The following is a 15,525-nucleotide window of genomic DNA, read 5'->3' as shown; positions in this document are numbered from 1 at the left end:
CCAAAAAATAAGGAAATGAACAGTATTTGTGAAGAAACATTTATATTTGTGTATATTTATGAACACATTCTTTTATGATTTGACCTCAAATTTTTGCCGTTCTTTGATTAGTGCTATATATATCAATTTTATTATACAATTTGTGAAGATTGATTTTCTTCATATCGCTAACTATTATCTATTGGTACTTCTGTAAAACTTTGTGTCGTCCTCAAAGTTTAAGTTGTCAGACTCTTATTCTCTCATCCAAACTTTTCTCCAACGTCTGTAAATGTGAAAAAAAACTTGCAATGCCTCCAAAACACCAAACTCACCAATCCACCGGCTGATTTACTGAGCGCCACCTCATCAGTCAGCTGGAGCAGTGTGATAGATTAGCAGTGGAGAGTCAAGGCAGGACAGTTAAGTGTTTTACGATGCAGAGAGAGGCCATAATAATAAACCATGTGTGACTTATTGGGGCTGGACGCTTCCGCAGCAGAGGACAGGTGTGAGGTGAGGAAGGGCCGGGAGCCCGGGACGCATTATTCACGACTGGAACAACCATCCACATTAGCATGAATAAACGCCACAACTTTATGATGTGTTACTTAAGACTTCCAGTGTAAGCAAATAAATAAAGTTGAAATGATAAATCTGCAACGATCAATCAACTGAACTACAAAGTTAAATTCTAAAATACAGTGTATTCTTTTTATCTAAAAAGAGAACAGTAACTTATCAATTAATTTCCCTTCCCTTTGTTCTGTATTAACTGCTCCATCATATGTTAATGTCTCTGTAAATAATCTGTAAATAACTGCAAGAATATATATTTCTAGACACACACACACACACACACATACATATCCACAGGAAGATTTAACATAAAGTATGAGTAGAAGTAGAATATTGATTTAAATACTCAAAATATACTTTTACTGATGATTGATTAACGTTCAGTTGTATTGTTCAAATAGTTATTTTTTTGTGGACTGGAAAATGCATTTATGAAACCGTATAATACACAACGTGTAACATGCATTCATTTTGTGGATCATCACTTGTCACTGTGATAGGTTATTCACAGCACAGGGTGATTTCTTTAAGTTTCAAACCCAAAGATGAGAAAGAATTTCCAAATTTGAAAATTTGTAAGGAACAAATGTTTGTCATTCTTGCTCAAAGAGATAATGCAAAAAATCAATTACCAAAGCAGGGGCCAGTTATTTTTCCCTTGGCAAACTACTTGATAAATTGGCAAATACTTGCAGGTCTTATTGAGACTGCTTTCCCCCATTCTTACCATCGCCTGCTTTCCCCCATTCTTACCATCGCCTGCTTGTGTTTAATTGTTGGTGTCACAACTGGTGAAAATGATATCACATCTCTTATTCAGCTAATAAACAAAAAGGTGGCAATTAGTGTCTTTACTGTTTCCTGAAAAAGATAAACAACTAAATCCTGCTTTCTACTCAATGGAAAATGGAATAGAAAACAGCCACACGTCTGTTACACACAGTCTCTTGTGTGACTTGATCATTGCCCAAAGTCAAAGCAGTAGCTGAGGTCGTCGTGAAGATCGACGGCTGTCAAGGCCTTCTGCTGCCAGCGACACATTCATGGGTATAACGGAGAGAAGACGTGTGAGACACAGGCAGGTGAGGTGTTTGGAAAGTATGGCAGCAGAAAACAACTCCTGCATAATGTGACTGATGCGCATTTACTGCGTTAGATCCTAAATTCCCTGGAGTTTGAAAGCGAGCACTGTTTGAGATGTCACACCGCTTAATAAAGTTATAGAGAGGAACACGTTTTAAAATTACTCTGACAAATAGTGTGAGCTGTGTAAAGACCCTTTTTTTCAAACTAACAGCTGGAGTGAACTCGCACGAAAGCAGGTCATCCTCAATACGGAGAGTCTGATTCTCAGCTCAGAGCAATGTCGCACCAAATCAGTTCAAAGGGATGGAACAGTGAGAAGAGCCGCCTGAACCACTCCGTCTGGGACTGGATTCATCTGGCTTCGGTTAAGAAACAGTCGACTTGAGGTGGAAATGGTGTCACGTAGGTGCGGGGGGGAGGGTTCAGTACCTTCTTTGGGGCAAAGATGTTAAGCTTTAGCTTCTCCACTAGCTCCGGTCCAGCAGTGGCCCAGGCTTGAGAGAAGACCTCGGCCTTGTCTGGGTCCAGATGAACGGCCTCCAGCTGCTGCTGCAGAGAGACCGGCTTTACGTGATGATACACAGCCTGCAGGGACGACACAACGCACACAAGTTACTGTAGATTTAAAAACCCCTGCTAATGTTTCACAACAACAACTGATCACTTTTACAACAATTTTCCTTTATACAACTAACACGCAACGGTGCTACAACATAACACTCACAATACAACAGTGACCCCTGCTGGACAAATAGGCACAATGTGATCCACAATAACAGGAACCAAAATTAGAGACACTTTTCGAACTATGTGTTACAATTACTATGGTTTTTTTTTTACTTGGCCTCCACAGTCAGATCTAATATTTAACCCTAAAATGTACATGAACAATAAAAAACAATACATGAAACTCCAATTTAGGTAAATGATCATTTCAATCAAATTATAAACAAAAACCCTATCATGTTATAAAGTGATAAAGGATTGTTAAGGACAGATTGTCAGGTGACCTCCACTCACCTGCTCGAGTATGAAGGCAGCGGTTTCCAGGACTAGATTGAGAGCCTGTTTGTCCAATGAGAGTGCAGCCTGGAGTTTTTGCTCCTCCTCTTCACTGAATGTCTTCTCTCCCTATGAAGAAAAAAAAATTCTGAAAAGATTCCTGAAACATTTTCAAGAACTGACACATAAATTAAACCTATAACATAAACACAAATCTGACACCAATTTAGAATGTGGGTCAGGAGTCAACCACTTAAGGGGATTTCAATGTATAAATACAGCAAATAAGTATCAAATCAAAATCCATCTAAATGTAGTTTTGCATGTTATTGTATAATCTTTTAAAATCTTAATTCAGTGCTTTTAATGGTCCTGCAGATATCAGCCATGGTGAGCTATCATGCAGAACAGTCATCATTAATGTTTGCAGTTGCACCTATGTTTTTACAGATATGACAAATGTCAAAGTGTTGAGTATACTTTATGTTTTTATTAAACAAAAGGAGTATTACTTTCATTTAGCAGTTAAAAAATAAAACTAAGGACAAAAATGTTTCTTTGAAATGAATGACTGACAGCTTTTGACAGCCGGCAGAGTCTTGTTAAAAATAACAGAATGATCAACAGTGTCAGCCATGTGTGTGCATTAATTAGAGCCGAGCCCCCCTGATGCTCCAGCGAGTCATTATTCATGCCCCGCTCCGCCTGGCACCACAGCTTTGCTGCAAAAAGCCTCAAAAGCCTCTTGTCTTTAGCGCAGAGAACACCGTGCAGCCTCAGTACCTTCAGATGGAGCTTCTGTATGATGCGAGAGATCAGCCTGGAGAACTTGTTCACATCAATCGTGTTGATGAAAGTCACCGCTTCTTTTATGCTGTGTGGAAAGAGGAGCAGTGAGTTGTAATGGCAGCGGTGCAGAAGAGGAACAGAAGAACACTTCACACGTCTATTCCATGAGACAGATGTGAAGGACGAGGATAAATGGATCCGAACTGCCTCACTTGCAATAATACGTTTAATTGCAGCGTTTGGATGATAGACCTTCAGGCAGATGAAGGTCTGTCGACTGAAGGTATCTTCTTCTGCCTGATGAAGGTTTCTAGCTTATTATTGCAAGTCAGACAGTGTGGGGGATTTTGTTTGCTAATGACAGCGGCGTTGAGAGCACTTAGATCTTTTAGTTAAGAAACAGCATCAGACCTGTCACTGTCAGAGGATTCAAAGGTACGTCTATACATTGACAACAAACAGGAACTATAAAGTGCAGCGCCAACAAACAGCAGCCACAAACAGCAGTGTTTTCTATCGGCTGTAATACGTAGCACAGAGTAAATAAGGTCATCTGAAAAGGCCTGAATAGTAAAATGAGGTTATTTACATTGAACATAAACGTGCTACTGCAAAGTAAATAGACTTTACACACATCTGTTTCAGTAACTGTCAATATGGGCTTTAATACCTACAGTGCAGTAATATCTCAAAGGTAAAATGCAATCGGGAAAAAAAAGTTTTAAATATTATGAAAGTCAATTGTCAAATGGTTTTACGTTTCAGACTTTGTATTTCTTTAACCCCCCCTTTAATGTAAAAGGATTCTTAACTTTTAATCCAGAAGATTCAGGTAAACCTTGTATTAATTTTTCTATCAATCAAAAAAACTAGTTCAACATAAACTCACAGCAATACAAATGTTTAGTCTATTGATCAATAAGTCGATAAACAGAAACCTACTTGCGATCATTGATTCAACCTTTACACTCACTTTTCAATTCTCTGTTTACCGTCTCCAATGTGAGGATATAATACTTTCTGCAATTGTAAACTCAATATTTGTTTTGAATTATCAGCAGATTCAATAATAAAATCAACCTTATTTGTTGCTCTGACATAATTAAACATATCTACATACTTGATAGTATGGATTTAGAGGAATTGTGATTTTTGTTTGACACTAGAAAATAATCATAGCTCTATTTTCTGGAAGCAAATTATTGAGTATGATATAGATTATGCCATATCTCAGCAAAATATCCTTGAGAACTTGAAATCGAACCTTGTTGGCATTTGATTTTATTTACATTTCCCTCTGACATGTACGTGTACAGAACAAAGTGTTATTAGATAGATTGACAGACAGACAGGCAGACAGACCGATATACAGACAGACAGATAGACAGACAGATAGACAGATAGACAGATAGACAGATAGACAGATAGACAGATAGAGAGATAGAGAGATAGATAGATAGATAGATAGATAGATAGATGAAGAACAGCTGAGCCTGCTGTGTCTACATCTGTTTGTCCAGGAGGGTCACCTCGGATGGAATGGATGATTTTTTTGTGGACTGAACATTGTTGTCTGTATAATATATAAGAGTGTGACCACAGTGGTAACGAACAGATATTTTCCTCCTGTCTGCCTCCACACACATGTCGTGTATCTGTCCCTGGATGTCGTGGAGGAAATCTTCAGTGAGAGACATTAATAACAACACAGTTTATCAATGACAGCAGTAACTAGCATTCCGCTAAATCTCCTTTCTGCCGCAACACCTCTAGCTTCCAGGACGTGTCTCTGCAGGTGGGTTCAACATGGCTGTCCCTGAGTTTTAATACGAGCCGAGAAGAAAAGATTCCCACCTTCGTGTTTCTTTAATGATGGACGTCATGTTCGTCTGTGGCAGAGATGAAGAGTGTCAGCAGCAGCAGCAGCTCTCCACTTCCTGGACTGACGTCAGCCGTCACATGACCGTCAGAGCTGCGCGGCGAAGAATCAGAGGAACTACAGAAGTCCGTACGGAACAGGATTTAGACAAACTCTGGAACGTACGCGCAAAGTCACGAGAGGGTAGACCTACAGGCTATGGGACAGACAGAAAGACAGACAGACAGACAGACAGATGCACAGACATAGATACATAGATAGATAGACAGACAGACAGACAGACAGACAGACAGACAGACAGATAGATAGATAGATAGATAGATAGATAGATAGATAGATAGAGATATATATATTAAGACTATTAAGAATGGATCCTTTTTTATTTGAATGTGTCCTATTTTATATGATTATCGACAATTAAAAACATATATTTAATAGCGTCTGTGACATTATGACACATTATACTTCCAAGACAGTAGTGAACTCTGTTTTCAGTCCTAGAAATTGTTGTTTATGTTTGGTTTTACTGTCGGAGTTTGTTTAATTTAATTAATGAGTATTTCTACTTCACTGTCTTAGTAGTTTTACTTGTAATGGAATATTACTTTACTGTCTTGGTACTTTCACCTCAGTGAATGATCCAATTTCTGCTTCCACCATTGGTTAAGTTTATTTTGTTGCTTATACTTTAGTGCTTGTTTTACAAGTGCTTGTTACAGAGTATTTCTACTGTGCAGTATTAGTACTTTCGTTTCCTCTTCGTCCTCCAGTCCAACAGAGGTCGCTGCGGGCTCGGAGTCTCTGGTTTCCTGTCGCTGGCTCTCTCAGCTCGCTCAGAGAGTCAACGTACGCAGAAAGGAGGAAGATGTCCGCCGTGCTGATGCTGCGGATGTTGGTACATGAGCGGATCAGCGCTGCCGCTGAAGACTTCCTGCTTCAGGTGGAGAAAGGAGGAGGAAAGGCTCAAGTCCCGCCGATGAGAGCGATGCTCACCGAGCGGCTCACGGCGGCGGCAGAGGAGATCCTCGCTGGGCTTGAGGAAACCTTGGCAGAGTACGAAGACAGAGTGGAGCGGTCCGAGCGATCCGAGCGGGAGAGCTGCCGCGAGAGGAGGCTGCTCGATGCCATGATGCAGCCCGTAGTCCGGCTGCACATAGAAGGTCAGTCCCTAGATAGGGGTCGGCAACCCGCGGCTCTGGAGGCTCTTTGGCCCCTCTGCAGTGGCTGAGGGGATGCTTGAACTCTGTGTGATGTTGAATGAATCTAAGGGAGTTATGCTTTAATATAAAAAGTTAAGTATTGTGATGGAAATTCATCTTGAGATTTGAAATGCCATTGAGTCTTTATAATAGACTCAATCGAAGACGACCTTAAAGGCCGAATTATAGTCGGGTTGCACGCACGCACGCAAGACACGCAACACGCCCCTTTCGTGCCCTCTGGCGGCTTGCGTGCGTCCGCCAATTTTTCTAACTATACGACAAAACGACGCGAGCCTCACGCAGCCCGCAAGGCTTGTGATTGGTCGGCTTACTACATCCCGTCCGGAGTCTAGTTTCCGGTTTCATGCCCCACAATACGCGGAAATCACGGAAGATTTAAAAGAACGAATATGGACCAAATAGATGAGCACTTGGCAGAAGAGATCCGAAAGTATGACCACTTGTATAACCCGTCACTGACTGGCCGATTTGTCCGCCAGAAATAGGCTATGAGGAGCCGGAGTGGCGATCTAAATAAACAGTCGACAAAGAAGAAGACGTCTCTTCTTTGTGTGTTTTGTCTTCGACAAACAACGTTACTCCGCCTAGTGTTACTGGCGGTGAATTGCGTTGCAACACGCGCAACACGTTAGGAAGCATAAAGGCCAATGTATGCTTCTCCGTTTTGACGGACACGGACAGATAGGACCGCCCTCTCCAACGTGGAACGCCCTCTCCGTGCCTCTCCGAGGCTCCTCGGAGAGCTTTTCGTGCAGCTCTCATTTTTCTAACTACACGTCGAAATGACGGACAGCCCACGGATAGCACTTGGCTGTGATTGGTCCGCTAACGCCAGCATTTCGGAATGGAAACTTCCTGTTCCATTCCCTACATCACAATAAACCAAAATCACAACTACGACTCTATGATTAATGTGACAAGTGTGTTAAGCCAGCGGCGTTGTCCAGCTGACGGTGGCTGGTTAGAGCACTTACAGCATGTGTGTACGGTCACATACGGTTATAACGAACTTTGATAACGGGGGTAGCGGGCTAGCCACCATGCTAACTGCGGTGGGAACAGCGCAAAAACCCGCTGACTTTAATCCCACGGCTGTCATGACACTGTTTCTCAAACACCGTCAGGTTAGAAGCAAACACTTGGTAGTAGTTAGTATCGGGTGTCCGTGCTGACTGTGTGTGGAAGCTGGGGGGAGCTAGCTGCCTCCGTGTAGCTTCAAGCTGTTGCAGCTGTTGAATTAGCAACGCAGTTTGGAAACAAGACCGGGGAACCGCTGCGTTAAGACACGATAACATAAGCATTTTGACCCGCTGGGTGTCACTTTATTCAGCAAAAACTGTCGCGTCATCAACATCCTTTTTCTGTTAGTTGCCATCGTTCACTGTGTGTGAGGAGCCGGGAGGACGTAAATAAACCAGCGTGGACTTCTTCTATATACCTCATGAGGTAGGCTTGTCTAAGCTCGACTTCCGTTTCGCCATCTACTGTTCTGGCGATGAATTGTTTTCACAACAAAAAGGCTCGTAGAACTATAAATCAAAAAGGGTCCGTCCGATCCCTCTGTCCGTCTTTCGAAACGGACTCGGAGAAGCATACTGAGGCCTTTAACCAAAACGGGTCCGTCGATGCAGCTGCGTGGCCTTCCGCGGTTGCAGTCGCAGGATTATAATTCAGCCTTAAAGGGGACATATTATGCCCATTTCACCACAGTTGATATGGTTCCTTGGGGTCTTAATGAAATGTCTGTAACATTTTTTGGTAAAAATACCACAAGGATAATTTAAAACAGCACCTTTTTACTCTGTCTAAAACAGCCCTCCTCAGATCGACCTGTTTTGAGGGCCCCGCCCCCCTCTCAGTCCGCCCCCATCTTACCCCACCCCCTTTCACCCCTCTCATCCCTCCCCCTTCTCACCCCTCCCCCCTCTCATGGAGGTGTAGGACATAACGTTTTTACCTCCATTAATTAGCCTGTTTGAATGTGTTCTTCAACATCTATAGGGCAGATTATGGGCCTTTATGTCTAAAAGGAATAGAGCAGTAATTTCTTTCTTTTTTTATGCATGAGATATCAGTCATTTCTGCAATAAAATTATGACTGAGGAATAAAATACATAAATTACTCTTCCCTCTGTATTACTTTGCTAACTGCTCATCTTACACGTGTCAATTGTTGACATGTTACATATCAAACATTAAAAGCACACAACTGTTTCTATAAACTTTTATTGTCAGAAAGATTGCTAGAAAGATTGCCACAGAGCTTTTTAATCATAGTTATTAAATGTACTGGCTGGGACAGAGGTAATAAATACTAAAAATACCAAGTATAATAAATACATTCATTACAAAAATACAATTTGTGCCATCAGTAGCTATACTGTAAACAAAGGAACACTTTATATTTGTGTGTCACCTTTTATTCTCTAAATACAATGTGAACTTTGCTCAGCCGTTACAGGTATTTGGCGTACAGAAGCTTTGTGAGCTGGTGTTGAGGCTATCTGGGCCGGAGAATCAGGGTGGTCCTGCCCTCCTGCTCGGTGCTCCAGATACGCAGAGTGTTCCCTGATGCTCAGGGAAGTTATACAGGGTTCAGACCTGCCCTTGATTGAAACTCGACACATAGCTGGCTATAACTTCCTGCTTGTCAGGTTTCTCATACTAGGCAGAGAGATCCTCAGGTTTTGAGATCTTCAGCACCTCATTCACATATGGGGCCGGGTCCTGAAAAACCTCGTGAAGGATGAGGTCCAACAGGTTATCCACGTAATCTGTAATACAAATTGAGGGGAAAAGTTGGACATTTTGCACTTTTTTGTATTTATTATTTTCTTTTTATAATTATATTATTCTATTTATCGTGAAGACGATAAATAAATGGTCTTTAAATGGTGAAGACCATTTAAAGATAGCAGTTAATTGATATGTTATTTATGTTTCACATACTGTTTTCACATTGTTTGGCTTTAAAATAGAGACTGTGAGAATCACGGAAGATTGCATCTGCTTTCACCGACTTTTCTGTGCACTCGCCCTTCTTATATATTACATCTGTCCCCCGCCGACACACAGGACAAACCTCAAACAGCTCCAGGAGGCAGTTTTCATAGACAATATATGTGGGTGTCTTATGAACAGGGTTGGAAGATTCCATTCTATTAGAACGACAAAGATTTCACCAAAAGGCTGCAACAGCTAAAAAAGTGTAGGATGGTAATCTATGTGATTATTGAAATGTTTAGATTAAATATTGAGTCACTCACGTCACATCTTGTCCTCTCCCTCCTCCAAGCAAGGTCTCTTACAGCTGAGGTCCCAACACCGACATCAGTGCAGCACAGTTTTCTGTGTGCCTATGATAAAACAGACACAATATCCATGGAGTCACAACAAATGAGATGCTGTTACAACTTTAACACGGAGACACAATCAATGACATGACGAAGTAACTGAGGGTAAACCAACCTGTACTTTTGTAGTGAGGTCGCAGTGTTTTCATAGAAAGCTGTGTTCCATGTGTGCGCATCTTTGGTGGGTCCGTCTGGCATGCTAGCCTAGCACCATGAACAGATGTGCTTGCCTGAACACCAAAAGCAGCAATGTTATTCATGTTTGTACTACTGTCATGCATACAAGGATAAAAGGGCACATTTCCCAAAACTAGGGCTGGTAATGAATAATCGTTCTATTCCCGCACATTATGACAACAACATCCTCCGGTATCTTGAACGAGCGGCCATAGCAGCAGCTGCAGCTGGAAGTTAGGTTCGTGAGTGTTGTGCTCTCCACGCTTCCCCCCCGCTCGCGTATCCTCCCGTTAGTACTGTGCCGCCGATTTTTTTTCCCAAGGCAGCACTGGGCTGGAAGTTAGCTACGGCCGACACTCGTAGCAGCTACTACAAACTTCCGTAGCTAACTTCAAGCTCCAGCAGCTACAACCGGAGCTCTTAGCAGCTGCTACAAGCATCCGTAGCTAACTTCAAGCTCCAGCAGCTACAACCGGAGCTCTTAGCAGCTGCTACAAGCATCCGTAGCTAACTTCAAGCTCCAGCAGCTACAACCAGAGCTCGTAGCAGCTACTACCGGGGTTCGTAGTAGCTGCTAAGGGGCTCGTAGTAGGTGCTACGGCCCCTCGAGCGGGGGGGGGGGGAAAGCGTGGAGAGCACAACACTCACGAACCTGCCATGTGATCACCGTTCACCGTGGACTCGCCAGCCGTCCTCGATTAATGAAAACTCCTGTAAAGTCTCTACCTATCCCCCACCACTACATACTAGCCCCCCACCCCCTCACACACACGGCACAACATGCTAACGGCACTAGCCTCCACACAAAATGTCTAAAAGAAGCAAATACCAGAATTATAAAAAAAAAATACTTACATTTCCCTCGTCTTCATTATTGCCATGGAAAGATGGCACCGACCCCTCTTTCAATAACAACCTTTTAGAGAATCCAGCGTTATATTGGCCCAGGTTGATAAAAAAGTCCGATTCAAAGTGGTGGCAGGAACGTTGCCATCATATATGAACTCAATCCATCTCAATCTTGTGTCTTCTGAAGCTGGAGTCACATGAAGACATGTTTGCAGCCGACCATCGATTCATGCTGCTAGTTAGCTTATCCAAGTGTTTCCAAGGCTTGCAAGAATGAAATGGCGGACACTGGTGGACCGAGCTTATATAAAGTGGGAGGGTACATCTAGGGGTGGGTCGAGTGGTAGTGGGGGAGTGCATAGAGCTATGGGGGAATGTACTAAATGGGCATTTTTTGACTATGACGTCTATTTCGGGGGGAAATTCCATTGGACGCACTTTAGCACATAGTTTCTGAAATAGAGGAACCACAACAAATCGCGGGAGTGATTTTTTTCCAGAGTTTTTGGGACTGTAGACATGCCAGATACCCAAACTAATGTGTAGAAGCACTACAAAAGTGGAATTTTCATAATATGTCCCCTTTAAGGCCGGCGCCCGGCGCATGCTTCTGCGTTTTCACGGGCCCGCAAGCGCAAGAGCCCTTCCGGGCCCCTTACGTGCTTATGTATCTCTTCTTACGTGCGTCGCCCAATTTTTCTAACTAGACGGCAAAGCTACGCGAGCCTCACGCAACCCGCAAGGCTTGTGATTGGTGTGCCTACTACATCCCGTCCGGAGTCGCATTTCCGGTTTCATGTCCCATAATACTGGCCGAAACAACGGAAGATTTAGAAGAACGAATATGGACCAAATAGAAGAGCACTTGGCAGAAGAGATCCGAAAGTATGACCACTTGTATAACCCGTCACTGACTGGCGGATTTGACAGCCAGAAAAAGTCTACGAGGAGCCGCAGTGGCTATGTAAATAAACAATCAACGAAGAAGAAAGAAGGCGTCTCTAAGGTCGTCTTTGACAAAAAACATTACTCCGCCTAGTGTTCTGGCGGGGAATTGCTTTGTAAGACGCGCTGAACGCGCAACGCTTGGGGAAGCATGAATGACAAAGAGCCCTGCGACACAGCTGCGTGAAAAGCCGCCGACGCAGTTGCCGAAGCATGCGCTGGCCTTAAGAAGGGATACATAAGCACGTAAGGGGCCCGGAAGGGCTCTTGCGCTTGCGGGCCCGTGAAAACGCAGAAGCATGCACCGGCCTTTACACGACAAGCACGGGTGCTCAGGATGGAACAACCGGCTGCAAATTAAAAAAAGCCAGGACTTATACAAAGAGGCGTTTCATAGGACAGTATGAGAAAAAGAAGACATGCCAGAACTAATACAAAGAGGTGCATCATAAAACTTAATATGAAATCCTCTGCTGTGTCCGTCCACTGTAGCAAACTCCCTGTTTGCCAAAGCCACAGCAGTGAGACACCTGGTCAGTAGAATTTTCCTTTACAGTATGAGAACAAGTTAAAGTACCGTGTATAGTATGTCACAGATTTATCCCACAACAGGCAGCGACTCTTAACAGACCTTTTATCAAGATAGGTGTGAGACTGAACAGCGATGTGACACACACACATTCCAACTTCAAGATTAACCCTACGCAGCAAAGGTTTATTATAAATCAAGTGTGTGAAGGCGGTTTATCTGGCCCAAACTGCTCCTGCCCCAACTCTCCTTTCATTTGTTTAGAGTTCCATTCCATAAACATCTTCACAGACACACACACAGACCAGCTAAAAGTTAAAATCCTGACAGAGGAAAATAGAGAGTTTAATTCTGCCTGGACAGATTAATTTGCTTTCACTGCCAACGATGCTGGTTTACCTGTATGCTTTATATGTGGCGAGGAATTAGCAAACTACAACAAATGTCATGTTTTAAGACATTTCCAGAGCAAGCACATAGCCTCTGCTGAAAAGTACCATGCTGGAGATGAGCAAAAAAGCATAGTCATGTGTTTCATTTATTTCAAAGTAGGCCTACACATGCCAATGTATTTTTTCTCCTCTTAATAAGAGGTAAAAATAGTAAAAAATACTGTTGCCATTTTATTGCTGTCGTTCTATAATTTAATAAATGCAACTAACTGTAGTTTTTATATTTATTGTATACATATATATATATATAAAACTTTATAAGCTGTGTTATATTTTATATATTTTTTGCGGCTCCAAACAGATTTAATTTGGGGAAAGAGGGGGCAAAATGGCTCTTTCGATAGTAAAGGTTGCCTACCCTGGCCCTGCTGCACCCGGCTGCTCCACCTCTCACCTGAATAATAAGGAGGATTTGATGCTTTTGGTAATGAGTCTGTGCAGAAAACCAGCTGCTTTGTTGTTCATGTCTGAATCAGAAAGTCTGGACACATTTCTCTAAGTTTTACCCACAGGTCTGAAAGCAGCGTAACCAACTAACTAACTTCCCCTCGCCCTGTTCTCCTCTGTTAGTGAGCTAATTAGTTTATTCGGCCTCAAAAAGAAAAACTTTTTTACCAGAAAATCTTCTGTTTTATGCTGCTTCCTCTACAAGCTGCGTCGTAACACCAACTGTACACAACCTCAACCTCTCTACTTCCTGAATGTGATTGTTCAAAAATCACAACAGTCGACATTAAACATCAAAACACTTCAGGAAACTCTGAAATGATAAACGTATTTATTTATGTTTCAGTGTGTCCTGCAGACGTCCAGCAACTGATGGTGAATAAAGAAGATGTTCCCCCTGAGCAGCAGCAGTGGAGCCCCCTGGTGGACCAGGAGGACCCAGAATCCCCCCACATTAAAGAGGAACAGGAGGAACCGTGGACCAATCAGGATGGACAGCAGCTTCAAGAACTGGAGGAGGCTGATATCAAGTTCACATTGACTCCTGTCGCTGTGAAGAGTGAAGAAGAGGAAGAGAAACCTAAATTGTCAAAGCCTCATCAGAGTGAGATGAAGGAGAACAGAGCGGACTGTGGAGGACCAGCACCAGCCAGGAACTCAGGTTCTGATGGACGTTTACAGCGAGGTCCGGAGGACAAGACTGAAGACAGTGAGGATGATTTGATGGAGACCAGTGAACCTCAGGCTGGTTTAAATACAAGAAATAACAAACAGCCTGTAAGTGATTTGGGATGTAAGACAGAAACAAAATTGTTTAGTTGCTCTGAGTGTGGTAAAGGATTTAACAAAAAGAGCCATCTAAATAAACATATGAGGAGTCATGGAGCAGAGAAACCATTCAGTTGCTCTGAGTGTGGTAAAAGATTTATCCAAAAGGGCCATCTAAATATACATATGAGGATTCATAGAGGAGAGAAACCGTTTAGCTGCTCCGAGTGTGGTAAAAGATTTACCCAAAGGGGCAATCTAAATATACATATAATGGGTCATACAGGAGAGAAACAATTTAGTTGCTCTGAGTGTGGTAAAAGATTTATCCAAAAGGGCCATCTAAATATACATATGAGGATTCATAGAGGAGAGAAACCGTTTAGCTGCTCCGAGTGTGGTAAAAGATTTACCCAAAGGGGCAATCTAAATATACATATAATGGGTCATACAGGAGAGAAACAATTTAGTTGCTCTGAGTGTGGTAAAAGATTTATCCGAAGGGGCTATCTAAATAAACATATGATGGGTCATACGGGAGAGAAACAATTTAGTTGCTCCGAGTGTGGTAAAAGATTTATTCAAAAGGGCTATCTAAATATACATATGAGGATTCATAGAGGAGAGAAGCCGTTTAGTTGCTCTGAGTGTGGTAATAGATTTATCCAAAAGGGCCATCTAAATATACATATGAGGATTCATAGAGGAGAGAAACCGTTTAGTTGCTCTGAGTGTGGTAAAAGATTTATCCAAAAGGGCCATCTAAATATACATATGAGGACTCATACAGTAGAGAAACCGTTTAGTTGAACTGAGTGTGGTAAAAGATTTAAAACTCAGTCCTATTGTACGAGACGTGAGAATTCATAAAGGAGAGAAATGATTCAGTTGCAACCTTTGCAACAAAAGATTTATCAGCACATATTCATAGTTCACTGTATTAAATATACTATTAACAGTTTTAATGTCCCTAGAAAATATAACTCATTGAATAACAAGTAATATTTGTATTTATACATCTTGTTTCTCCTAATTTATCAATTTTTCATAATGTCCTTGTCATTTTAAGGTTAAGTGTATTCTTTGCACAGTATGAATGTGTGTTCTAAACTAGTTCATATGATTATGTTGTTTTAAAACAACGGTTTCTTGGTTCGTCAGATTCAATGACAGTGTGTGTTCTCCTTTATGTATGGAATTTGTTTCCAAGAATAAAAGTCTAATAAAAAGGTCATGGCGTCGTCGTCCTCCTCCTCTTTGTTTCTGTACGAACGGAGGCTGCACTGGCTACAGTTGAATTGTCTCATCACGTGACAAATGAATTAGCTTCTCACGGTCAGACATGTTTGTTTATGTTTGAAGTGAAGTCTCAACTGGGCAATTTCAGGTCAGAATATCTAACATACGAGTCGTCTGGAACGCAGCATTAAACTCACACACGGACAGTGAAGCAGCGATGATAGAGGAG

The 15,525-nt window shown here is 42.2% G+C and overlaps 2 protein-coding genes and 1 long non-coding RNA gene across 3 annotated transcripts in view; 1 reads left to right on the top strand and 2 right to left on the bottom strand.

Moving 5' to 3' along the window:
* commd10 (COMM domain containing 10) overlaps positions 1-5,407 on the bottom strand; it is a 56,091-nt gene extending 50,684 nt beyond the window's left edge. The window contains exons 1-4 of the mRNA XM_053420412.1: positions 5,290-5,407; positions 3,430-3,520; positions 2,665-2,775; positions 2,074-2,229 (exon numbers count right to left, since the gene is read on the bottom strand). Coding sequence (XP_053276387.1) covers positions 2,074-2,229; positions 2,665-2,775; positions 3,430-3,520; positions 5,290-5,318 — 387 coding nt within the window. The 5' untranslated portion in view covers positions 5,319-5,407. The remainder of the gene's footprint in view (positions 1-2,073; positions 2,230-2,664; positions 2,776-3,429; positions 3,521-5,289) is intronic.
* Positions 5,408-6,136: 729 nt separating this feature from the next.
* On the top strand, positions 6,137-15,291 carry LOC128438049 (gastrula zinc finger protein XlCGF57.1-like). Its single transcript, XM_053420409.1, has 2 exons — positions 6,137-6,474; positions 13,636-15,291. The coding sequence occupies exons 1-2, from the start codon at positions 6,180-6,182 to the stop codon at positions 14,865-14,867; spliced, it is 1,527 nt and encodes a 508-aa protein (XP_053276384.1). The 5' UTR covers positions 6,137-6,179; the 3' UTR covers positions 14,868-15,291.
* LOC128438051 (uncharacterized) lies at positions 8,500-10,271 on the bottom strand. Its single transcript, XR_008338282.1, has 3 exons — positions 10,006-10,271; positions 9,804-9,893; positions 8,500-9,311 (listed from the first exon to the last, which is right to left on the bottom strand). It is a non-coding gene; the product is annotated as an uncharacterized LOC128438051 (long non-coding RNA).
* Positions 15,292-15,525: the final 234 nt, after the last annotated feature.

The sequence above is a fragment of the Pleuronectes platessa genome, chromosome 4 (assembly GCF_947347685.1).
Source record: "Pleuronectes platessa chromosome 4, fPlePla1.1, whole genome shotgun sequence".
NCBI lineage: Eukaryota > Metazoa > Chordata > Actinopteri > Pleuronectiformes > Pleuronectidae > Pleuronectes > Pleuronectes platessa.
The sequence above is the reverse complement of the archived record's forward strand: the minus strand, read 5'-3'. Positions and strand labels throughout refer to the sequence as shown.

Bases quoted from the DNA above. Each gene is read 5' to 3' on its own strand.
- LOC128438049 (XM_053420409.1), top strand. From the start codon at position 6,180: ATGTCCGCCGTGCTGATGCTGCGGATGTTGGTACATGAGCGGATCAGC. The intron at 6,475-13,635 runs GTCAGTCCCTAG...TTTATGTTTCAG, and splicing joins AGTCCGGCTGCACATAGAAG to TGTGTCCTGCAGACGTCCAG.